Genomic DNA, 25,153 nt, shown 5'->3' with positions numbered 1-25,153 from the left:
AGAAAACTTACATGATAGTAGCAGATCCTACTGTACTGACAAGTGGCCTCAGTTCAGATGGTAGGTAGTAGTTTGTATTATTTGTCAATTAATTTATATCACTCATCTTCTGTGCTTAATTTTTCTGCTCTGAAATGTATAAGATACCGGTTATGTATTCTTTTTAGAGGAAATGTTTGGAAAAAAAACTCACAAAATTAGTTACAATTGTTTATGGTGATTAATCTCTAGCCTAGCACTATTTAGACATGTTAAAGGTGATGTAACAAAAGTAGGGTTTGTGAAAGGATGTTAAGCAATTAGGGGCATCACCTCAAAGAGGGTACTGAGGTCCCATTAACCCGTCCCCATGTATGTGTGTTTGTGTTTCTGCACACACAGTGTGTGTGTTTGTAAGTGTGTGTATGAACATGTATGTGCATCCCCATGTGTGTGAGTACATGTGTATGTGTGTATGTATGCGTGCACATATGTTTCTTAACTGTCATTAGGGGTGCAGTTTCTCTCCACCATTTGCCCTATAGCATGACATTCTGTTTCAGCTTGGCCTCAAAACAGTGGAGCAAGCTATCTAGGCACTTAGGGATTTAGTAGTGTAAGCCCTAATAATCTTGTCTTCCTTCTAAGTTCATCATCTCGGGTATTCTGTTATAGTTCATGGAGAACTAACACATCAAAAATAGCCAGATAGAAGAATTTTAATGAACTTTGCTCATAAAAAACTATTCATAATATGGACTATGAACTCTTTGCCTATGTCATTGCATTACTTAAATTATGAAATATAGATCTGAGTCTCCTTTCAAGGGGTTCAGCATACCAGAGTATGTCATCTGATTTTTATTAAAATGCTGATTATTTTATCTGTCAATTCACTGTACAAGCCTGGGTTTATTATCCATTAAACACCTTAGACATAAATATCCTTTGCTATTTCACAAATCTTATATTTTGCACATAATATTTCTTCTACCACAAAAGTTCTTTTCATTCAGCTAGAAATTTTCTACTCACTTTAATTCCCAATTTAAGAATTGCTTCTCCGTGAGATGTTCCCGAAAGTTCTAATTCAGAGAACCAGGGATGGCTCCTTACTTAACCTTCATTCTATCAGCAGCAGGTGACAACTTCTGACAGTGTGGGTACTCTAGTTGAGAAATGAGTGAATGAGAATTGGCCCTGGCTTATGTCTTGGCTATTTTTCTTCATATACTTGGAATAAAGGTAGCAAGATCTTACACAAACATCTTTTACGTATACAGAATTCTTCATAGCAAAGTCTAAATATTTTAAGACCCAATTGCTCTGTGTTATCCAAGTAAAAGGCAAACGTGCCTGTGAACTATTCCCAACAGCTTAAACGCTTGTTTAGAGACATTTGAATAAGACAAATATTGAAACCATTTTCTAAAACTGAATAACTCTCTCAGAAGTAAAGAGTTTCTTTTTTGTGTTTCAGGCTTTTTTGTTTTTAAAGACACATTCTAAATAGATGGAGTTAATTTGGAGAAAGTCCCTCATCACAGAACATGGATTGTTTCTCCAAGTTGGACTTATATGATGTCAAATCTCTGGGTGAAAAATTTTAGAGAGGAAGAAATAATGATTCAAGGATAATGCTCATTATAGCTGAGGAGATTTAAGGGGAGTTTTGAATAATTCTCACAACACAATGAGCTCTCTATGAATCAATGTGCTCCATGACAGAACATTAGACAAAAATCAGTATTTTGAGCATGAGAAAATAAATTCCTGCCAAGGTTTCTAAATAAATATACTTTTCCTTTAGCTGTATGTAAGATCAATAGTTTTATTAGTATTTTACTCATGTGACAAATAGTTAATGAGTATCGACTCTATGCCAGATATTTTCTGATCCAAACACTGGGACACATGGCTCAACCAGAGTGATATAGCTAGTGACTTGAATGAGGTTTGTGGTAGACACTGAGTTTCATTTAAGAAAAGAAGATCATAAACAAATTGCCAGGCGATAAAATAAAGTTGTTTTCTAACGAGCACCTTTCGGGTGTGCAGTTTCTGAGGATGCTTCTACTTCTGAGTTTGTTCTAGCTTTGGACTTGCAAGTAAAAAGACTGATAAATGCTTCCCTCTGGGCCCCAGCACTTCTTCATGTTTCTCTACATCTGAATTATTATTGAATTGTCTTCTCCTTCCCTGGAACTTGAATTTCTCTAGAGACAAACTGTATTTCTTTTATCTTTGTATCTTCAGCACCACAGGTATGCCTTTCTTCCGTCAATAGCCTATGTTGGCTTGTGAGAAATCACTCTTCTTCCATCATTTCTTATTTCTTTCAAACTTCTGTTTTGTTCTACCAATTTTCTTCTATCCAGACTTCAAATGGCGATCACAACAGTTGCGTCTACTTCTTTTAAAATTCTAATTTCTTTCCTCTGCTTTTTTTTCCCATAACAACTTTTAAGCTAACTTAGCAGTCTATTCCACTCTGCACTGTAGGAAACAGGATGTATCTATCTAGAAAATTTTGTGATCACCATGACCTGAATGCCCAACTAACTTCTCGAAATTCCTATATTTCCACTGATATATTAATCCCTCTCACTCTGAATAAAACTCAAAACGTGTGATCTCAGTGAATGGATACATTGGGGCTGAGGTAGGAACCTATATCTATTTTGACTCTAACTCTTTTCCCTTGTTTTTGTACAACATGCATTAAATTTCTAAAGATTCTAAACCTATGTATTTATTTTATATTTATTTATATGATTAAAATATATTTCTAATCTGTAGCTACTTATTCAATCATTATTACTTACAACTTACTTCCATCCCTCATCATGTGATCTCTCAGTTGGTACTACGGTCTCTCAGTGGCAAATGTGTGTGAACCACTTATTATCTAGCTATATCCTAGGGGCAAAGATATAGGAAGCTTTTGTTTCCCTGGAGGATTTGGCCTGGGAGACCTTCCCTTGTCTCTTTCCGCGTGCTATAATCCCACTTGGAATTGTTCATTCTACTGCCCAGCAATTCGTATAATTACAAATGCAATGTACTATACCCTTAAATATCACATTCCATTCATGCTCCACTCTTCTCAATAAAGCTCCTGCTTTTTCATGGGAAATACAAGGAAGGGGTTTATGATATACATCTCCTTTCTGTCTCCAAAATATACTCCTACTCTAAATCTCAAAAGCTATATTTCAGTAACAGAAAGGTAATTTTCTTTTTCTTTTTTCTTTTTACTTTAATTTTTATTGGTTATTTTGTTTATTTACATTTTATTTGTGATCCTCCTTCCAGGTTTCCCCTCTGAACCTCCCTTCCCTGCCTCTACGAGGGTGCTCCCCCATTTACCCACCCACCCACTCTTGCCAAACTGCCCTAGCATTCCCCTACACTGAGGCATCGAGTCTTTACAGAACCAAGGGCCTTTCCTCCCATTGATTCTTGACAAGGCCATCCTCTACTACATATGCAGCTGGAGTCTTGGGTCCCTCTGTGTGTACTCTTTGGTTCATGGTTTAGTCCATGGGAGCTCTGAGGGGTCTGGTTGGTTGATATTGTTGTTCTTCCTATGGGATTGCAAACCCCTTCAGCTCCTTCGTTTCTTTCCCTAACTCCTGTTTTGGGGTCCCTGAGCTCAGTCCAATGGTTAGCTGCAAGCATCCTCATCTGTATCAGTAAGGCAGTGACAGAGCCTCTCAAGAGATATCCATATCAGGCTCCTGTCATACTTCGGATATCTCAATAATCATATAGCTATGATTATTCCAAGAAACATTCACTGTACTGTAACGTCTTCCCTCCTGTAACACTGGACTGCTGCCAGGTCTCGTTCTACTAAGAGTAGAAAAGGAAGAGTCTCTCAGAACTATGACAGGGGAAAAGAATACATATGGAGTCCTGATGCATCACTTCTCCTAAGTCAAAATTGGGTTATGTGATATATATGGTTCTCTAGTCTTTAGATGTTGTTTTCAAATGAACAGTCACAAAGAATTATATGCCACTTAAAATTACACTTCTATTTTAACATTCTAAAACATACCTGCTTTGCTTGATTATCTTATCTGAAGTGATGATGTTATATCTCATTTCTACTCCAACTTCCAGGTTTCTGTTTTAAACCAAGGTTACAACCTTTACTTGTATCTTATCTGAGCCCGAGGTTGCCAGTAGCTGCCCATATTTCACCCCAACCCTTTTCCAGTTACTTCTGAAGAGAATCTCTGTACCAGCTGTGGGAACTAAAAGACCGTTTTCTCCCCTCAAACATATTGATCTAGAATACATTCAACGGAAAGAAGCATTGTTTTATTTATCTACTATTTTGTTTTCTACCCTATCCAAGAGTCACTATAGGAGGAACCACATAAAACAGGACTCTGGTTCAGCCTGCAAAGAGAGAGAACACTGCAGGAGAACAGTGTTCATGCTGAGATTTGGTACATGTTACATCAGAAGAAGAAGACATTTTTTCTCAACAAATATCAGAGACCACTTATTTTAATTTCATACCAAAGGGTTTCTTTGGCTTCTTAATTTATATGAGATCATTGTGCTATTCGATCACATCTTCAAAAAATGTAGGCTTAGCTCGTAAACACACTTAATATGTTTTGTTTGAATCTTAGAATCCACATTAGAAAGAGAGAAACAATATAGAAATGTCCTCTAACGTCCACGTGCTAGCTGTGACATATGAGCACACCAGCATGTAAGTACTCATATTTAGACACATACCTCATATGCATATACACACAATGATCATGACAATGGTGGTGGTGGTGATGATTATGATAATGACAAATAATAATAAAGAACATGGAAAACTTGATGTCCCTCAGTAATTTACAGCAACCATAGATGTTCCTGCTAAAACTGGCTTTATGAGAGTAGGGGGAAAATGGTTGTGATCACAAGACACTTTGTTTCCAGGAGAAATTTTACAAGATGGTTTTAGCATACCATATTGCACGCATAGATGTAAAAGCTTAAGTATTGACAGTTGCCAGGTGCAGTTATTATCGATTGTCTTTGAAGACATTCCTTTTGCCTATTAATTAATACAAATATTATGATTTTTATCAAAAGTAATATTTTCAAATTATGGATATGGATCTATTTTATAAAAATGAGAATAGCTGACTCTATGGGGAGTATCATGTTTGACACTGAAGCCTTCTTAGAAGTGACTCTCAAGAGATCAGATACATGGCCCTCTTGTCTATGTCCATGTTGACGGGTTACTGTAGTAAGAGCTCACCAAACTATGATCTGGAGGGCCCACAGAAGGACAGAAAGAAGTCACACATGCCAAAGCCCTCCATTAGCTGCAGTAATTAACTTCACAATTACACCAGTCACACCAAATTGTCACCCATGGTGACAGGGATCTTACTAGTGACTTAATGACATGTTTTCAGTTTTGCTATGACAACCATGCTTTTATAGAAAAGCTTGATTAAATCCTGAGATGTTAGGGTGGCTCATGGACTTAAACACTAGGAATATGAAGAAAGCTCACTTCTCCCATTACCTGTCAACATTATCCAGTTAATAAACCTTACCAACAGTTTCTTGAAGGACAAATATCTAAATCATCTGTTCGTTGCAGATAATCTTTTCTCCTTAAAATATTATAATATGGTTATCAGAAAAACACTAGAGGTTGAATTTTAGAAAAATTTAATTAATTAAATTTATTATTATTATTATTGTTATTTGATCACCAAGTATGAATTTGTCAGGTATTAATTTTAATTCTCACTTAAGACATGTAAGTCTTTGAACCTGTAATTCTACTACTTTTATTGGCATCTGTAATACATGATCTTCATACTATAAAGGAAACGATGACTATTAGAGCCATTTAGAGGTTAACAGCGGGAAGGTCACTCTTGTTTTCCAGTATCCTGCTGCACTCTATCTACAGTTCTCAGACGTGATCTGCCATTAAGATCATGTTGTGATCCAGATCCACTGGAGATCCCCCAAGAAGTCTCTAAGAAGAACAGTAACTATGTTCCAGCGCTTTTGAATCAAGGAAAATTGCAGCATATAGGAAAACTCGGTGTATAGAAACTGACCCAAGTTATGCAAATAATCATTAGGATAAACAGGGAAAGACATTTTTTAAGAACCTAGAATTTATTTTTCTTGCTTTCTTATTTTGGTAAATATGGCTCTAAAATAGAAGGATTTTTTCATAACTTATACCACAAACTTACAAACTGAAAGTGAGCGATCATTCAGACTGTTGCTCATGAAGACGGTTGCTCATTTATCCCGTTCCTGACAGGATGACTAAAGTCTTGCCATGATACCCTACTAAAATCAACTTCAAGGTCTGTTCATGGGGCTCACAGGAAAAAATTGATCTCATTACTGTTCTGCTTGGATTTTTCTCTCTGTCATCTGCTTTGCACACTCACCTTATTTCCTGAACTTGACTCTGAATGAGTTTAGGTTGCTTCAAAAACCAACTCATTTTGAAAGGATAAAGATGTCCTCCACCCACACTAAGAGTCTTCAAAAATTGCTACAGCACCACTCAGAGAGATGAGTAAATTCCAAAGATGACTAATGCAAAGGTGTCAGCAGACACTAAAAATGTGTGAGTTCTGTCAGAGTTGTTTAAGCAGAAAACAAGCCACACGGCTAAGTCTTCTTTTTCCCTAAGCCTTGCATGCATGGCTCTATCTGGTTCACAGGCAAAGAAAACAAACTCTTGGGAACAAACCCAAGTAACTGATCTTTGACTGAGAGGCAGATCTCAGTCTGTGTACCTCCCTCAGGGTAGAGGGCATTTGGAGTATCTGAAGACTTTTACTCACTGTCATGATTTGAGGAAGGGGTCTTCTTGAATCTACTGACCAGAGGCCACAGATGATGCAGAACATCCCGCCATGCATGATACAGTTCCCACAACAAACTGCATCATCGAGAATAACATTGCCGAGGCTGAGAGCCTGTTCTAGGCCAAGAATCCTGATGACCCAACCCTAGTGTCTTAAACTACAGTCAATGCTAATATGAACATGCCCTAGGTGTTCATAAGCATAAGGATCTACAGCAATTTTTCTCTGCTAATGAAGGAGCAGGCCCTTTTGTCCATGTTATTCTTTGGACACTTAGAATGTCTCTTTGCTTTAGGCTCCTTTACCAAAGAATACTAAATTGTCACAGAGGTTGCCTGGAGATACACTTGACATCTTAAACATCTAGTTGGCAGGGAAATTAAAGCAACGCAAAATGTGTATGCTGCTCAGAGAAAGGTGCTTTTCCAACCCTGTATCATTAGATATCAGAGACAGCTGGGGCCAGAGGAGCAAGGACAGCCAACACTACTGTGTTTGTCAAGTTGTTGGAAACCTGTCCCTTCTCACAGCAAACCTGGAAAGGGGAGAGGAAAAATCGGCATAGAGGCCAACTATACTTGTCAAAAGTATCTTCTCAGCTGTCTTTCAGAAGTTCCAACAGTAACTCCGTGAGTGTCATGTGAACTCAATAGGAGAACATTTACTTCGTTTGATGTATGCTGTTAACAACCAAGGAATACATTTTAGAACAGAAATGATGCAACAGGAATGACAAGGCTAAAGCATATTTTTTCCACTTCAGATTGCTAAAACAGAGTATGTGGCATAACGTCATCAGATTTTCAGGAGATTTAATAGACTTTGTGGTTGAAAACATTTTTATGGAATGGCTGTGTTTTTGCTTCCTATATGTAGGCTGTCACCAATAAGCACACAAAGTGCTGTGTATCCAGGTGGACTTTTCAAACATTCATGGACATCCTGCTCATTGTACAGCTTGGATAATTTTATCTAGAAATGTTTTCAAAACCAGGCTCCATTTTTTTTAACCATAAGGAAAAGTAAGTGTGTGCATGCACGTGTGTGTGTGTGTTTGTGTGTGTGTGTGTGTTGTGCTTGTTCGTGTGGCTGTGAAAATGTGTGTAGACATGTATGAACAAACATGGATGTATATGTGGACAGCCAGAGGTTCACATTGGGTGTCTTTCTTATCACTCTCCAGCTTTTATTTTGAGATAAAGTCTATCACGGATCTTAGTCCTCTAGCTTGACTGATCAGCAAACTTTCCAGGATCCTCTTGTGTCTCACTCTCAACACTGGGACTACAACTGTATACCACCACAATACACATGGGCTTTTACTGTAGGTTCTGAGAACCTGAATTTAAGCACTTGATTCTATGAATCACCTCTCCAGCTCAGAAAAAGATACTTTAAAATACGATTTCTTGTGGCCAATGATTGGATAAGAACATTTGGAGAAGGGAAATACTTTATATTAAGTGTTCAAATATTTAAGAGCAAAAATCAACATGTTTTAAAGAAAGAAAAGTAGCAGGAGAGGTCAAAATATAGATGTCTTGTGATATGGAGACACATCATCTGTATATTTAGTCCTTACAGAATATCTCATCTACAAGTTACAATTTTAATACTCAGTTCCAATATCTGTCTTATGCTATTCTATAACTGTTTCTCTTTTATAAACTTCACATATCAAAGGTATTGTCATATAGCACAAGGACAAAGATTCTGAGGCAAAATTTTATAAGGAAATGACATCATTCCTCTCTTGTTCCTCCTATAAGTACATAGCACATCCTTAACACTGTCTGGTTTTCTGACTGGTCACTTAATGCATGAGTAGATTTTTCATTTTGTCCTTAGATATCCTGAGGCATCCAGGGGGGGGTGCATCCTACTCTAAAAAGGAGAAATTATAATTCTCTAAGTCATAGCATAAATGCCATCTTAGTCACAAAGTGACTGTATGACTTTCTCCACCCCCTTGTCCCCCACAAATGAGTTCTGTGTAGATTTTTAACAGGAGTCATAGACAGAGGAGATGCTGAAAATATCAGAGAGATAAACTACAGAGTGTTGAAAGAAAAGTGTAACTTTCATGACTGCTTCCTTCTACACCCAGTGAAGTTCTCTGTGAATATTACTAACTGGAAAGCTAATATTCAAAGCAGGATAAAAGAGTATTAATGTTTCTGCTAGAGCAAGAATGTAGTAGGAGAGAAAGTGCAGGCACAGTTTTGGGATCCAGTTATCTCTGCCTTCAACTGGAAGACAGGGACACAGTTCATGGGAAATTTATATTCTCTTCGTGAGCCGTAAGAAAGAAATGTAACTGTGCAGGTGTTGAAAGAAGACAGTTCAATTCTTGTTTTCATTGCATCTCTTACCCCTTCTAACATTTTCACACCAACACACACACACACACACACACACACACACACACACACACACACACACACACACACACACGTTCAGTCCCAAGACCCTGTGAGACTGGGAGTAGAGAATGAAACAGGTTTTTGTTTCTCCACATACCTTGCGCAATCAAAGCATCAGAATGGTCCAGCTTATGGTTCACAGCATTAAAGAGTATCTTCAGCTTAAAGAGAGGAGTCCTCAGCTCTATCTTATTTGGGGGTTACTTGACTGTAGGTGAAGCACTGAAGAGTAAGCATACAACTGCAGTGAATTGTGTGTGTGCGCACACATGCGGGTGAGTAAAATCCTTCGGCCAAATAAGACCAGACAGAAATGTCTGTGGCCATCTGCTGCCCCTGATGGCGACAGAGTCAAGTTTCATTATGGGATCCTTTAAGGACCAACTGGTAAGTGTGAGACAAGAATAAAATGAACTTGCCAGGCCACTGAGACACAGGGCCATCTTACCTTTTAAATTTCCATATGGTTTCTGTGACTAGTGAATTTATATTGAACTCTGAACCTCCGCTAAACTGCCACAACATTATTCGGCATATGTTACAGTATTATATGTGCTTTATTTGAACAAACAACCTGGAGAAAATCCTGCAAAAACTAACCACACAATGGAAAGATCTGTGCTTACAAATCACTACTGATGGTATTAGATGTCACTTACTTCCTGATCTGGGTTGTTTTTAAGCCTCAGTTCAATAATATAGGCAAGGTCTTTCCTATGTAGAGTTCCAACAAAACACAGCTGCACAGTGGACCTAGTGGTCCATACTGTCTGGATGTCACATGCATTTCCAAAGCCACCCTGTGCTTTGAACATTTGCTAATGAAATCACACATTACATTCTTGTTGCCTCCCACTGCTCTTCTCAGACAGGATGTCACAGCCTCTGTAACAACCTGTAAGCTCTTCAGCTTTTCACAGCTGAGACCACAAGGGATGTAAGTGTTGAGGGGGAGGGGGTAGGAAGAGAAAATATTTTAAAGCAAAATTTTAAGCTCTGCTCATGATTTTTTAAGTCAGTTACAAAAAGTAACTCCCTAGCTATTCTTGCCTAATTATTTTTAGTACTTTAAAATAAGTTAATTAACAATAGGCTACAATCACAGACAGCACAAAAGCTAGAGAATCTGTACTCTGATCAATGAAGCCAGATGTTAAAGTCTGTAGACAACATGTGTGATGTTTTCTTCTAAAATTCTCCAAGCTCAGATATTTTGGGAAAGTTTTCATATTTCTGCTTTATTATTATGTTCTATATTGAAGTTATTTTAGAAAATAACAAGTTCTCAGTCTAGTGAGTTCAAAGTAGAATTCGTCTTGCCTGGAGTGCTATTAGCACTTGCGTGAGCCTTCACTAGTGGGGCTGTTGCGAGCATCTCCTAATTGTCTCCTCTTGTGGCAACAAAGATTTGGCTCCTCTCACCTCACTCAATTAAATGCTTACATTTTTACAGAGCAGATCAGGATGGGGCACTGGTGGTCCACACCTTTCATTCTAGCAGAGGCAGAGAGGCAGGCGAGTTCTGTGAGTTCAAGGCCTAGAACTGTAGAGGGCGTTCTAGGATAGGCAGGGCTACAGAAAAAAAAACCCTGTCTCAAAAAACCAAAGGGGTAAAAAAAAGTAGGTCAATCACCCACAGTTGTGTGTACTACTAAGAACACTCAGCATATCTGAATATAACAATAGCAAGACAGCCATTCACCCCCTAATATTTCCTCATATTTGGCAAAACAACTGAATTAAATTATGACAGCACATAGGAGCATAGTTAGCATGAACTACCTGGGTCTCATAAAAATTTGATGCATTTCCCTCCATCCTCTGCCTCTTTGTACCCCTGGAGAGTTGAGAAACCTTGAAGAGCATGCTCTTGAGTTCTAAAAGGTCAGGAGGTTCTCTTACAAAGAACCTTGTGTTCACATTTTTACCTCATATCCAGCTTTCCGTCTCCACCACCCAAGAGGTCCATATATGTCTTCAAAACTAATTTCCATAGTCGTCCAAAGAGTATGGATAGACTTTGGATCATAGAAATGGTGAAATTGATTGTCAATATGCTTCAACTTGAAGAGCTTGCATTTTATGTAGGCAACCCATGGTCTAGGGTATAAATTAACTCTGATTCCCTTTATTATCAGAGTGGTCTAGGCTTTTGGAACAAACCTAGCCCCGGTTGCTTCAAGCAGAAAGAGTACCACAAAAACAAAAGTCTGAAGGGAACCTCACTCACAGTAAAACTTGCAGGCCAAATGAAAGCAGCAGAAGCAGAGAGCAGCAGCCCCTGACAGCTGGTCAGTGGCTCAAAAAGGTTGCATTATGCTTTTCTTATCAAAAACAGTCTCTCAGATACCATCCTTAGGCAAGGTCACTCTGGGGTCAAGACAACAGAAGATTTTTCTAACCTATTTTATTTAAGAACAAAGCAAAGTCTGTGTGCCATAAGCAAATAACTAAATATCCAGTTCTCTTGACCAACATGAGTGTCTCTGACTTCACTGTCAGTTTCATTGTATTCTGGTCTAAAGATAAGATTTATTGAGATATGCAGATAAGGAATTGTCCTTGCTTTCCGACAGCACTGACCTAGGGAAAGCCTGTTTCATCTTTCCTTTTCCTTTTTTAATCCATTCTTCTCTCATATAGTACATCCTGACCTCAGACTCTCCTCCCTCGTCTCCTCTCAATCTCTACCCTCCACATCTCTCCTCTTTGCCAGATCCACTGCTCTTCCTTTTCCCTTCAGCAAAAAGCAGGCTTCCCAGGGATATCAACTTGACATAGTCTGGTGGTTTGAATATACTTGGCCCAAGGTGTGGCACTATTAGTAGATGTGGCCTTGTTGGAGTAGATATGGCCTTGGTGGAGGAAGTGTGTCATTGTGGGTGTCAGCTTTAAGACTCTGGTCCTAGCTGCCTGCAAGCCAGTCTCCTCCTGTTTGCCTTCAGAACAAGATATTGAGCTCTCAGCTCATCGTACACCATGCCTGCCTGGGTGCTGCTATGTTCCTGCCTTGATAATAATAAACAGAACCCCTAATCCTGTAAGCCAACCTCAATTAAATGTTGTCCTTATAAGAGTTGCCTTGGTCATGGTGTCTTTTCACAGCAATGCAAACCCTAAGACAGAAGTTAGTACCAAGGACTGGGGTATTGCTGCAGTGGGCCCGACCATGCTTTTGCTTGGAAGAATGTAGATTTGGGGACTTTGGTTTTAGAATGCAGTGAAATGCTTTAAGTATGGCTTAATGGGCCAACCTAGTAGTAATATGGAAGACTTTGTTGCTGAGGATGCTTTGAACTGTGGAAGCCTGACTCTAGAGGTTTCAGAGAAGAAGCATTTTAATACGTGGCCAAGAGACTGTTGTGGCATTTTTGTGAAGAGCGTGGCTGCTTTTTGTCCTTGTCTGAAGAGTCTACCTGAGGCTAAAGGAGTTTATATTAATTGCTTTGACAAAGGAAGTCTCAAAACAGCCTAGCATAAGTTTGATTGTGTGATTATCATTAAAATTCACTCTTATAAAGAGCCTTTTATTGAAAAGGAGCAAAGGGAGAAAGGAAAAATACAAAATTTATGGTTCAAGTAGTAGAGGGGCACCAGGAAGATTAGTGGAGCTAAAATCCTATATTGGAGAAGATGAACAGATTAAGGAAGTAGTGACTTTGGGGCAAGATCCCACCCAGCTAAGTTTATGTCCAGGCATGGTAGGGCAGCCTTTTAATCCCAGGAGATAGAAGCAAGCAGATCTCTGAGTTCAAGCCCAGCCTGGTACAGAGCAAATTCCAGGTAAAGAAAAGCTTAGGCCCAGAAGTACTGGTAAATACCTTTAATCCTAGTAGTCAGAAGACAGAGCCATGCAGATCTCTGAGTTCAAGGTTAGTCCACAGAGCAAGTTCCAGGACAGTCAAGCTTAGGTGGGGAAGGAAACTATTGGAAAACAGAAATCTGATGATAATATAATATAACAAGGATACTGTGTTCCAGCCCCAGAAAGCAGCAAAACTAGGCAGCTTTGGCCATGTGGCTTTTTTTTTAAAGAGTCCAAAATATAAGGGACTACTGAAACAATTGATGCTGGTTAGCTGGAGCTAAGAAATTAGCAGTGACTAAGAGAACAACATCACTGAGGTGAAATCTTCTGGGAAGGATTTTCTGAGAATACAAAGAAGCCATAGATAGCCAAGATTGAACCTCATGCTGCAGCTGTACATGGTAATGTGTAAGAGTCACCCACATGGTACTGGTTTTGAAGGCTTGAAGGAGTCATGAAGAGTAGCTGAGGCTTGGCACTTGTGAAAGGCAAGGAAAAGTCATTGGTGAAGGTGCAGCCTCATTGCAGTTGATGGCCCAGGACTAAAGGTGTCATGCAAAGAAGATGAGGCTTGGCACCATGGAGAGAGGCTATTGGTAAAGTCTAGTTGCTGCAGAGGACCTCAGTATATTGGAGATGCCAGTACCATGGGATGACCACCAAGAACAGCAGAGGCAGTGAAGTGGAGTCAACCAGAGCCTAGAGTGCTACAGAGGGTAGTGCTGGAGAATTGACCCAAGCCTGTTGGAGGAGCCCAGAAGATTATGTGTAGATCCCTAGACATTGGAACAAGAAGCTGTGAAGTTAAGGTTTCCTTGGAGACCTGAAAATGTTAAAGATGCCAGAGCTATGGGATACCTGCCAAGGAAAGCTGCTAACAGGAAGTGGAATCAGCCCAGGAGAAAGAAGTTTGTTGCAGTCCACAAAGATGAAAAGGGAGTTGGAGATGTGAAGAGTACTTTGACATTAGACACGGAGAGTTTGAAGTTTGCCCAACTGGTTTCCTGTCTTGCTTTAGGGATTACAGTTCAGTGATTTAATGAATCTCAGATGAGACTTTGAAATTTGGACTTTTCACATTTTTGAGACTATGGTAGACTTTTGAAATTGGACGTAATGTGGTTTTGTTTTGTTATTTGTTTTTGTTTTTGTTTTCATTATGCTATGGCTATGTGTGGATGTGTGGTCCCCATAGGCTCATACATTTGAACAAGTCTATGTGGTCCAAGGAGTGGAATGTGGTGGTTTGAATATGCTTGGCATGGGGAGTGGCACTATTTGGAAGTGTGGACTTGTTGGAGTAGGTGTGGCATTGTTGGAGGAAATGTGTCACTGTGGGCATGGGCTTTAAGACCCTTGTCCTAGCTTCCTGGAAGCCAGTCTTCTCCTAGCAGCCATCAGATGAAGATGTAGTACTCTTAGCTCATCCTGTACCATGTCTGCCTGGATGCTGCCATGTTCCCACCTTGATGATAATGGATTGAATGTTTGGACCTGTAAGCCAGCCCCAATAAATGTTGTACTTATGAGTTGTCTTGGTCATGGTGTCTCTTTACAGTAATGCAAATCCTAAGACACACAGCATAATAAAATGCAATAAGACTAGATATAAACCTTTTTAATTCTCCCCTAACTGTCCACCCAGGGCCCTATTCTGTAGTGGGTGTCTACATTCTCTTAGTGGGTGTCACGAGGACCCTCCTGAGACATGTTCTCCCTTACTGCAGCAAGTAAAAACCCCAGCATCTTCAACTACATATTGAAAACTGAGAAATATTCTCTAAAGGATATAATACTATATATAATCTCTAAAGGATACAGAATTTCTTTACCCGTTCACACTACAGTTTAAAATTTGGTTCTTGCTAGAATGAATTTGTCACACCTTGCATGAATTTTCAACTGAATGGGCTTGTGACCCACTTCAGGAGGCCTGTCCACATTAAGTAGAAAGAACAAGCTGTACTGAAAACCTGGGGAAGTCTTCTTCATGGTTCACAGTGTGACCTGAGAGAGTCAGATATGGTTCTTGTAAATCGAATATAGCTTGCTTTGTACTGGTCATAGATTCAAAATAAATATAATCCTGAATAAATCTCCCTAACACCTTACTTGCAGAATGAAGTACCCACCAGCTGTACTATAATCTTCTTGATGAAATAGCCATGCTTCCTGGACACTGATCTTCTTCATTCTTTCTACATCCCATCAACTTTCTCTGAGTGTTTTGTGATATCTATCCCTCTATCTCTGTCATCTACATAATTTTATACACCTATATCTATACAATCTATAGCTATATGTCTGTCTCTATACATCATACTCTAGAGAGACTTAGAGTTACATACTAGGCTAATCCCTTTTACACATTGAACTTAATTGCCCCAGAAATTCCACATAAGAAAGAAAATGGGATCTGGCAAGTCTTCCTAAAGTATGCCTCTCTCTATCACATGCCATACTGTCTTTCTCCATAACTGTACTTATCTCTTATCCATAAATATCCACATAATATAAATTGATTAGATCTGACTTCCAAATAGCTTGGAATCCCTTGCAGTCTTTGACTTTGCTGACACAGATAATTTAAGGTGTCCATGTTTGCCTGCATACCATCAGTTGAATGGAAGAGAAAGAGTACTTATGCATACTCTGCTTTCAAATTTTCTTAGGTTAATGTTGTTAAATCAAAGATTTTTACAGATAATCCTTCCTTCCATACCACAGCAGATCTATGCTGAAGTCACTTTAAATCACAAAGTCTTAAGGTGAGATGTTTTCACTAATAAGAACACTTTGTGGCCCACCCCATCCTAGTGAAGAAGAGTGAGCCTGGAATTTACTAAGCTACTGACATGAGAGTACAAAGATTCCTTGGAGGAACCATTTCCTTGTGCTTATATCTTCATAATAACCCCCAGATCAAGCTGAGTGGCATACGAGAGATAGCGCCAATAGAAACTGGTTGAGTTTTAGAAATCACTTATATGAGTTTTCTCCTGAGTGATGGACACAACAAGAGGAACTTAAATTAGGATCTTACTAGGAAAGGAATTATGACTTCAGTTCATGGGAGAACTATCTGAGTCTACAGAAGGCCCTTGTGGGTCTGGAGATAGGCTCTCCCTAGACTTAATGACAGGCTTAAGTACAGCTTGCCTAGAGTCATGAGCGATGATACTCAAAGTGAATAATGACATTACGACGGCTCACTGGAGTCTTAAAGTTGGCCGTCTTTGAGTCACAGACTATTGAATCTGTCTCGGAGGGAGGAATCCAGAAATCTGCATTTTAGCAATGTCACTATAAACATGTTCCAGATTGCCAAGCTCAGAGCTGGGGAATGATAACTTTCTGGAACTCCCTTTATTGTCTTTTTACATTGGTCCAAAATAATAATAAAAAAAATCTAGCATATGAATTGACCCCAGCACTGGCTTCAGTATCAAAGTAAATTATCCCATTGTTCTAACCTTAATTTCTTAAAATATATTTAGAACTAATGCTGCAATCCTAATAACATTCATATATGAAATGAATCTTCAGTGCTTTTCCACAACACCATTAATTTTCTTGCTCCTTAGACATATGTAACTGAGGAAACACCATTGTGCTGCTGAATAGAAAATCTATTACTAGTGTCTCTACTGATTTATCTGAGGTCAAGTCCTGGATAAGGGTAGTTACAACAAGCTGCTCATCACGTGGTTAGTGCTGCCTCATATCACTTTGCAGCTGACTTGGAGCCATTCTTAGACTCAGCCACTTGGTAAGGCTTTTCTTGGCTCCGAAATGCTGTTAAGTTGATGGTGTCGCTGAATAGCTTCCAGACAATAAACTGTAAATAGAATAACAGGAGGCTTAGCGCTTGGTTGTATTCCCAGTGGACAAAAAAGATACGTCGGCTAGCTCATGGCACAGAGCTAGAGAGCCCAGAGAAGGTGTCCTGAGAAAATGGATGCACCAGTCATCAGGCCCCATCCAGAAGGAAGACATCCAGAACACTGTATTCTGTGCAGATTGACAACTAGCTTATCCCTTCCTGATGCTTTCTTACCATGATGCTTTCTGGCTTTCCCTGAAATTTTTGTTCCTTTTCTGGCCAAAGTACTTCTATGGGGTGTTGAATAGACTTTGTTCTAGAACCTAGAGACTTGGAATTTTTGTCCATATTTATTAACTTGAGTATTTCTTGTTTACATTTCGATTGTTATTCCCCTTCCCGGTTTCACGGCCAACATCCCCATAACCCCTCCCCCTCCCCTTCTGTATGTGTGTTCCCCTCCCCATCCTCCCCCCATTACCACCCTCCCTCCAGTAATCACATTCACTGGGGGTTCAGTCTTGGCAGGATCAAGGACTTCCCCTTCCACTGGTGCTCTCACTAGGCTGTTCATTGCTACCTATGAGGTCAGAATCCAGGGTCAGTCCATGTATAGTCTTTGGGTAGTGGCTTAGTCCTGGAAGCTCTGGTTGGTTGGCATTGTTGTTCATATGGGGTCTTAAGCCCCTTCAAGCTCTTTCAGTCCTCTCTAAGATTCCTTCAACAGGGATCCCATTCTCAGTTCAGTGTTTTGCTGCTGGCATTCGCCTCTGTATTTGCTGTATTCTGGCTGTGTCTCTCAGGAGAGATCTACATCCGGTTCCTGTTGGCCTGCACTTCTTTGCTTCATCCATCTTGTCTAATTGGGTGGCTGTATATGTATGGGCCACCTGTGGGGCAGGCTCTGAATGGGTGTTCCTTCTGCCTCTGTTCTAAACTTTGCCTCCCTATTCCCTGCCAAGGGTATTCTTGTTCCCCTTTTAAAGAAGGAGTGAAGCATTCACATTTTGATCATCCGTCTTGAGTTTCATGTGTTCTGTGCATCTAGGATAATTCAAGCATTTGGGCTAATAGCCACTTATCAATGAGTGCATACCATGTGTGTTTTTCTGTGGTTGGGTTACCTCACCCAGGATGATATTTTCCAGTTCCCTCCATTTGCCTATGAATTTCATAAAGTCATTGTTTTTTATAGCTGAGTAATATGGATTTTAACCTTATCATGGTGTCTATTGGTTCTAAGACCTGGGGCAATCACTTTAGTAGTCACTTGGGTCTCAATTTTCTTACTAAGTCAGAAAATGTTAAATAGGAAGTGGATACAAGGCAAAAAAAAAAAAAGACTGAACTCAGTCATCTGGAAGTTTCCTTCCTATTCTGTTATTATGTGTAAGTAATCTCCAGTAACCCCCAAGTCAGAATCCCACATCACTCACTTCAGATCTCCTTTCCTCATGGCTTCACCCACCCCAACTTTAAAATGTATTTTCCTTCCCAGCACTTGCTTCCCAGTGTAAACGCATACTATATTAACACACATTTAATGCTTAGGTGTACAGATTTGCAAGAATAGCGACAGAAGTGGGGGGTTAAACAGACCCATATAATGACCTTAATTTGTTAATTATGGCATTTAAAAAGTATTGCTTATTTTTATTTTATACATATGGGGGTGTTTTAGCTGCAGAAGTGTGTGAGTACCACACATGCATGCAGTACCTGAAGAGATTAGAAGAGGATGTCAGGATTCCCTGGAACTGGAGTTACAGATGGGTGTGAGTTGCTGAGATGGGTGTGAGTACTGAGGATCAAACTCAAGTTCTCTAAAAGAACATTCAGGGGTTTTAATAACTGATCATCTCTCAAGCCCTAATTACAGGACATTTGTTATGAAAAAAAATGAGTCAAGGTACTAGAAGCCTAGTCTCAAATTTTTATCGCTAATAGAGTCACTATTACCTACTTTCCATTTCCTCCACTTCTCTTCTTACTTTTGCTTTTTAACTTGTATTTCATTTGTGTTCTTCTTCTTATTGGTTTTTTAGATTAACTTCTCAACCTTTAGCCTAGGTTGGCCACAGTTTAATAATATCATCCCTCTGCCTTCCAAATGCTGTGATTATAACTATAGCCACAGTGTACAGTTACTGATACCTGGGTTGGTAGGCTGTACAGAGGGTTGAATGGACACAGTGTATGTAATGTATACAACAAAGTCCCTACATATTACAGCAACTCAGTAATTACAGTCACCTCCCCCATGTTTGCCCAGTTGGGAATATAACAGCAATCTGGAATTTCTACCTCACAATGAGACTGTTGGTTGGGATTCAGTAACCAGACGTTATTCTATCCTAAGATCTCTTACTCAGATTTTTCTTCCCAGCACCTCCTGTTTCCACCTTTGAACTGGTGGAAGTGAGTGTAGCATCAGTTTTTCCCTTCTTTAGCCAACCTCCACATCTGATTTATTTTCTTCACTAAGGTCTAGTTCTGATCTGACCATTCATTTCCCTTTAATACAACTCCGATTAAACTTAGTCATAAAATCTTCCTTTAAGTTTCTCTAGACCCATTTTCCTTGTTCTTTGTTTTCTACCCATTGTGCTTTAATTTTTCTCATAAATTTTATTGATGCATAAAGCACAATTAAGATATTCATTTTAGCTGTAAAGTTACTCTACAAGATGACCTTTATGCTCCTTTTGTAGTGACTACACTTTAGACTCAATTTTTTTTCAACTCATCTTAGACCTCCTTATTCTCAGAGTATTAGAAAGATTTGCAAATTCTTGGGTTAACTCTTGAATTTACCTTTTTTAACTGTGCTATGAGCAGAAATTGTCTAAAACTTCTAATACTTAGTTCTTCCATTTTGGAAATGGTAAGGCAATAGTGCCTTCATGTGAGAAATTTTATGAATTCCAGGTCAAATAATTCATGTAATCAATTAATATGAGATGACATAGAGCTCACCTTAAGACAACTGAAGATAATATGGGATGATTATTCTAATCACACAGTGATGAACAATATTAATTTAATTTACTTACAAAGATGCATTGTCTCCTAAAAATCTGACAAATGGTATTTGCTTAAAAAAAGAAAGAACAACAGCAAAATCACAGTAGTTTAATAAAGTTCCACATATTAGGAAAGGAATCGACTCAAGACACACACCTTCATTTTAAGAATGTGTGAATTCCGTGGGGGTGAGGTGCAAAAGCTGGTGTTTGAAAAATGAATTAAAAATAGGTCTTTAAGAAATAAAAATCTGTGTCTTTTGGCATTGCTGAAGTGTGGGAAACACATCTGTAGTATTTAGGAGTGATGGTGAGACTGAAAGCTGAGGACCTTAGATCCAGGCTAGATTTGGTTTCCCTGAAAGCCACTTACAACCACTAGCTCTATGCTTAGATGCTTAGGATTTTGTTAATCAAAATATTAGAAAGAATTTTTAAAACTGTAGTGGAACAAGCTATTCACATGCAGGATTCAGTTCAAACTTCTAATTTTTGAATGTGGATACTTAAGCCCACACCTGGCGATCATGTGGTGACTTTTTCTTTGGTCACAGAAAATTGCATCTTTTGGTTCTAATGTGAACCCTTTGTCATGAATAGTCTTGGCACAAAAGTCAAGAGGAGAGCTGAAAAATCACGTTACTTTTAGGATTCTTTGTTTGATCTGAAGAAAAGACAGTAAAGTTTTCATTCACTGAATATTTTAGAGGGTAGCACCTTGCCTTTGCTAGCCAGTAGTCAAGGGTAGAAAGTAACTTTTTCCTATCATGCTCTGTCCAGAAAATCAGAGCAACACCTGCTGCCCCACCCATGCTCTGACTTCATTCCAAAGGTAACAAAGCAAAATCCCAGATTTCACATAACACAGTAATACTGAATCCAGCAATGCACAAATATAAAATTCAGGGGACTCTAGCATGTGTAAGGCTAAGCACAATTGCAGAATGTTCACAATACTCATATGACAGCCAGGATATAAGGCAGATACTTTCAATCTATAGGGTTCTCTTTTTAAAATATCATTTTTTCTTTTCTTCTTTTTTTTAAGGAAAGTTAAAGTCCACTAGGCTATAACATTGATTTAATTGAGAGTGTTAGCGATAGGGAAGGGCTAAAGCAAATGACGTTTGAGCCTGGGTAAAGACCTGTCAAAAAGAATTAGGTCTTCCTATCTGTTTAAACATTCTCTTCCACTGTTTTCCATGCTTATTCCCCACCTCTGTCTCTCACAGCACAGCTCTACTATTTCATATATATATATATATATATATATATATATATATATATATGCCTCAAATAAGTGAGAGATATTGAGTCAGAGCAGATGGCTGAAGACAGTTCTTCACAATTAGTTTCATGGGCTGTTAGTTTTTGAGCTGAGTAGCAGCTCAAAACAGTGTGTGGAAAACACTTTCAGTTAATTTTAAATATGATTCTTCAATAAAATATTTGCAAGTGTCATTTACATGGCACAGTTCATTGTGACTGGGGAGAGCTGTGTAAAGTACAATTTTCAGCATGTTCCTACCATTTGATTACTTTTCCTCTACAAGCCCTACTTTAGCAGGAACATACCAGAACAGAAATTGCCATAGAGTTATCTAAGTATGACTCAGAAGCTTCCGAAGTCTATCAAATGCCATAAGAAGGTAAACAAAGTCATTCACTCTGCAAGTGGGTTCTTCTCTGTGGCTTTTCAAAGGTTATTTCCCTACATGGACAATCATGCAATGGTTCTCTTTAAACTACAAAACAATCTTGTACTATGGGAAAATGTTTTCCTGAACAGATACTTATATATTGAAATGGCTGTACTCTTGTGGTTGATCTCTTTGTGAAAGATCATAGGAGACTTGTGCTGTGTCTAAAATAGAAGTTAAAACTTAGGTTCTTCCCTCCAAGATGGGGGCAGAGTGGCAAGAGATAGGGTCAGCTCATCCTAGGGCTTTCTCTGTTTCTTCTCCTTTTCTAGTGAGATCACAGGGTTTTCTCAAAATCTGGAACCTTTATGGGATATAATTACTAAAATAGCACATTCTTGTCTGTCTTGTCTATTCTTTTGCTTGCTAATATGGTGAGAGGGCAAGGAATCATTCGTTAGATCAATTATTATTAGATTATTACTGGAAAGTAGTGCTATTAGATAAAATGCTTTCTTGACTTGGTGACTATTTTGATGGAACTTGATGAGCTTAGCCTTAGTCATCTGGAAAAGAATGTGGTCTGTGAAGGCAGGTAGAGTGTAAGGGCAGGAGAGTGGTGAAACCAACAAGGATAGGAAGGAGAGAGGACTAGACCAGAGGCTGCCTGGCTGAGGTACAAAGTTATACCCAGGGAAAAATGTAAAATTACAGACAAACCAATGGTGGGACAGACATGGAAAATGAGTGTGATTTGGCTGCATGATATGAATTTTCCAAAGAATCAATAAAAATATTATGTTGAAAAAATTATAGACAAAACTGAAATTCCTTTTTTCATATATACATATATATAAGGTATATATATTACAATGATTATACAATTTTTCTTGCTGCCATAGATCTTCAATCTTCAGTAATATCTAAAATCATCATAGAAACTGATCCTAGAGCAAAGGATACAAGGACAGATCACATGGGACCGCTCATCTATCAAATAATGCAGCAGTACTGAAGCTTGAGTCTGAAGAGAAGAAAGGGAGACATTACAGGAAACAAGAAGGAAGGGGTGACAGTGCTGTGGGTATAAAATGGATGCTTTGCAATTGCATTTAAATCTCAAAGCATGAAGATATCCCAGGTAGTACGTGGAGGGCAGAGGAAAGTTTTGATGCTGCAAGGAAGAGTGCTTCCACCCTGGTAATCTGTGGTTCTCACCACCCCTAAGTACAAATAGCTCCAAATAAGTTGGCTTGTAATTTTAATGTTCAATTGGCTACATCTACTTGCATGCTTTAAATGGCTTTTAAATTTAGCATGACTCTAACTACACGGTCTCCTTTTTCTACCCACCAGTGTTTTCAGTTTCTGAACTAAATGGTCCTCCATTCTGCTAGTCAATCAGAAGCCTCATCCTTATTTCTCTCATTTACAGCAGAGATAACTGGTCACTGTAGCATTTCATCCCTTCTAAGTTTCTCTTACTTCTTCACTTAGTGGGAACTATCGTGCTAAAACTGGTGTAACCACTTACCTAGTTACTGTCCATCTATCTTGCCATCTGTATCAATCACTATCTAACATGTACATTTGATCTCCTACCAGTCAGGCATCAACAGCTAGTGATCTATCACTCACAGGATAAATTCTCTGTAGCTTAGCTAAAATATCTGTTTCAGCTATATTCTTGTCTTCTACTGTAACTTCTCCTACCGTCCACATAGCACGCTATTCTATAGGGTCACCTACACTCTTTTACTTCAAAGTTTTTCTCATTTTCCTACCTTTCCACACAAGATTTTGACTCTCATCAAATCATCCAACCTGTCTCATTATCCTGTTAATTAATTAACCTGTTAATTAACTAAACTATTAATTAAAAGATTAGAATATATTTTATGAAAAGAATGTGTATACTCACTTCTTATGTTAACATTATTTAATATTTTAACCAAAATAAGTAATATTCATGGTTCTGGATGCTGTCACTCTCATGGGAGGAAGTTGGAGAGATCTTTGTTGATGTTTTGAATTATGCTTCACTGGTTATTATAGGTCTATACTGTTAGCCATTCTTGACCAATGACATGTTCTCAAGTTCTCTCTCTCTCTCTCTCTCTCTCTCTCTCTCTCTCTCTCTCTCTCTCTCTCTCTCTCTCAGCAATCCTTTCTAAAAAAGACAGATTGTGTAATGTAGAGGGTATAAGATGTGGCTTGAGAATGTGGTCTGAGTATCTTTTCCATCATTCACTGAGAAAGAAGCCTAAGGGAAAGTATTATATTTTCCTGGACCAAAAGTTTTTAATCTATAAGATAATACCTACTTCTCATGGCTATTATATATCAAATGGCATTCGCTATATAAAAAGACTGCAAAAAAACAGAGCAAGGTCCTTCTAATATGCCACACAAATAAATGAAGGAGTCCTATGAAGATGACCTTACTTAGAAAATTAGTTTATTTATAGAACTAATCAGGTTGAAATGAATTAATCTAGGCAGATCCTAAGCCACTATCACTGTGTCCATATAAAAATGGAGGATTGTGGGGAAAAGACCATGTGAAGAAGGTGCAATTGGTGAACTAGCTATAAAGCAAGGGGTCAGAAATGTCAGCCATCACTAGAACCTTGGGAAGCCAACTTTCTTATGGTAAATAGTTGCAGTACTGTGTTACCCTAGCAAACCGATGCACATTGATAAGAATTTTTAGCTTCATAGCTTTTGTGCTTTATGAGTTTGAGTTTAGATTACTGGGCAATTCTTGTTCTCTGAAGGGCACTTACCTTTCTGTGATTGTTTCTCTGAGGCCACTTGCCACACCCTTGACCACTGTGCTTGCTTTGGGTGTCAGCACCACCTGAGATATAAAAAACGAGCCCTTCTTTCTTCTCTCGGTGATGGATGCCTGAAGAAACTGGATCAATTTCTCAGGGTCTGTCGTGTTTGCCCAAGGTGCTGGCATCATCTGCCCAGGCCAGAGGAAGGGCACTTCCAGTGCCACTGGGCTGTGGTAGAAGACCAATACTTGATAGCTCTTCTCCCATAGGTACTTTAGACTCACTTCCTGGGCAAAAATGGCTGGGCACATTTTGTTTCCATAGATGTCTTTCAGCATTTGGACCAATTTTTCATGGTGATATTTCTGCATCCCATAGAAATGATTGAAGTCCAAGAATACTACCTCTTTGTGGTGGTCTGTGAGAAATGCATTGATCTCTTCAAGACCCTCATTGACTTTGGCACTGAATAAGCCATGAGCAAAATACAGTTCATTGTCTGGGTCTCTGGGCTTGGTGGAAATTCGAAGATCAAAGTAACGGATTCCAGCTCCCAGCTGACCAGTGAAGCTCATTGTTTGAGTGGCTAACCATTTCCGCATCAGCTTCTTGGCTACAGTTCCGAACACAGAGACAAAGTTTTGGACAGTTTCTGGCTGCTCAGGGCCTACTGGAGAAGCTTCATCAATGTAGAAGCTGAAGGAATCATGGGACCCTGGGAGAGCAACAAGGCATAATGTGGTTAATTTCCAGTCTTTCATACATCTCATTTCTTTCTTTCCTGAAAGGTACTTACTTTCCC

At 39.0% G+C, this 25,153-nt stretch overlaps 1 protein-coding gene across 1 annotated transcript in view; it reads right to left on the bottom strand.

Moving 5' to 3' along the window:
- The window catches only part of Plcxd3 (phosphatidylinositol-specific phospholipase C, X domain containing 3), a 164,421-nt gene that overhangs the window by 34,272 nt on the left and 104,996 nt on the right, over positions 1-25,153 (bottom strand). The window contains 1 exon segment of the mRNA NM_001107671.1: positions 24,358-25,066. Within this exon segment, the coding sequence (NP_001101141.1) occupies positions 24,358-25,066 (709 nt within the window).

This window comes from Rattus norvegicus, chromosome 2, assembly GCF_021556685.1.
Source record: "Rattus norvegicus strain SHRSP/BbbUtx chromosome 2, alternate assembly SHRSP_T2T, whole genome shotgun sequence".
NCBI lineage: Eukaryota > Metazoa > Chordata > Mammalia > Rodentia > Muridae > Rattus > Rattus norvegicus.
The sequence above is the reverse complement of the archived record's forward strand: the minus strand, read 5'-3'. Positions and strand labels throughout refer to the sequence as shown.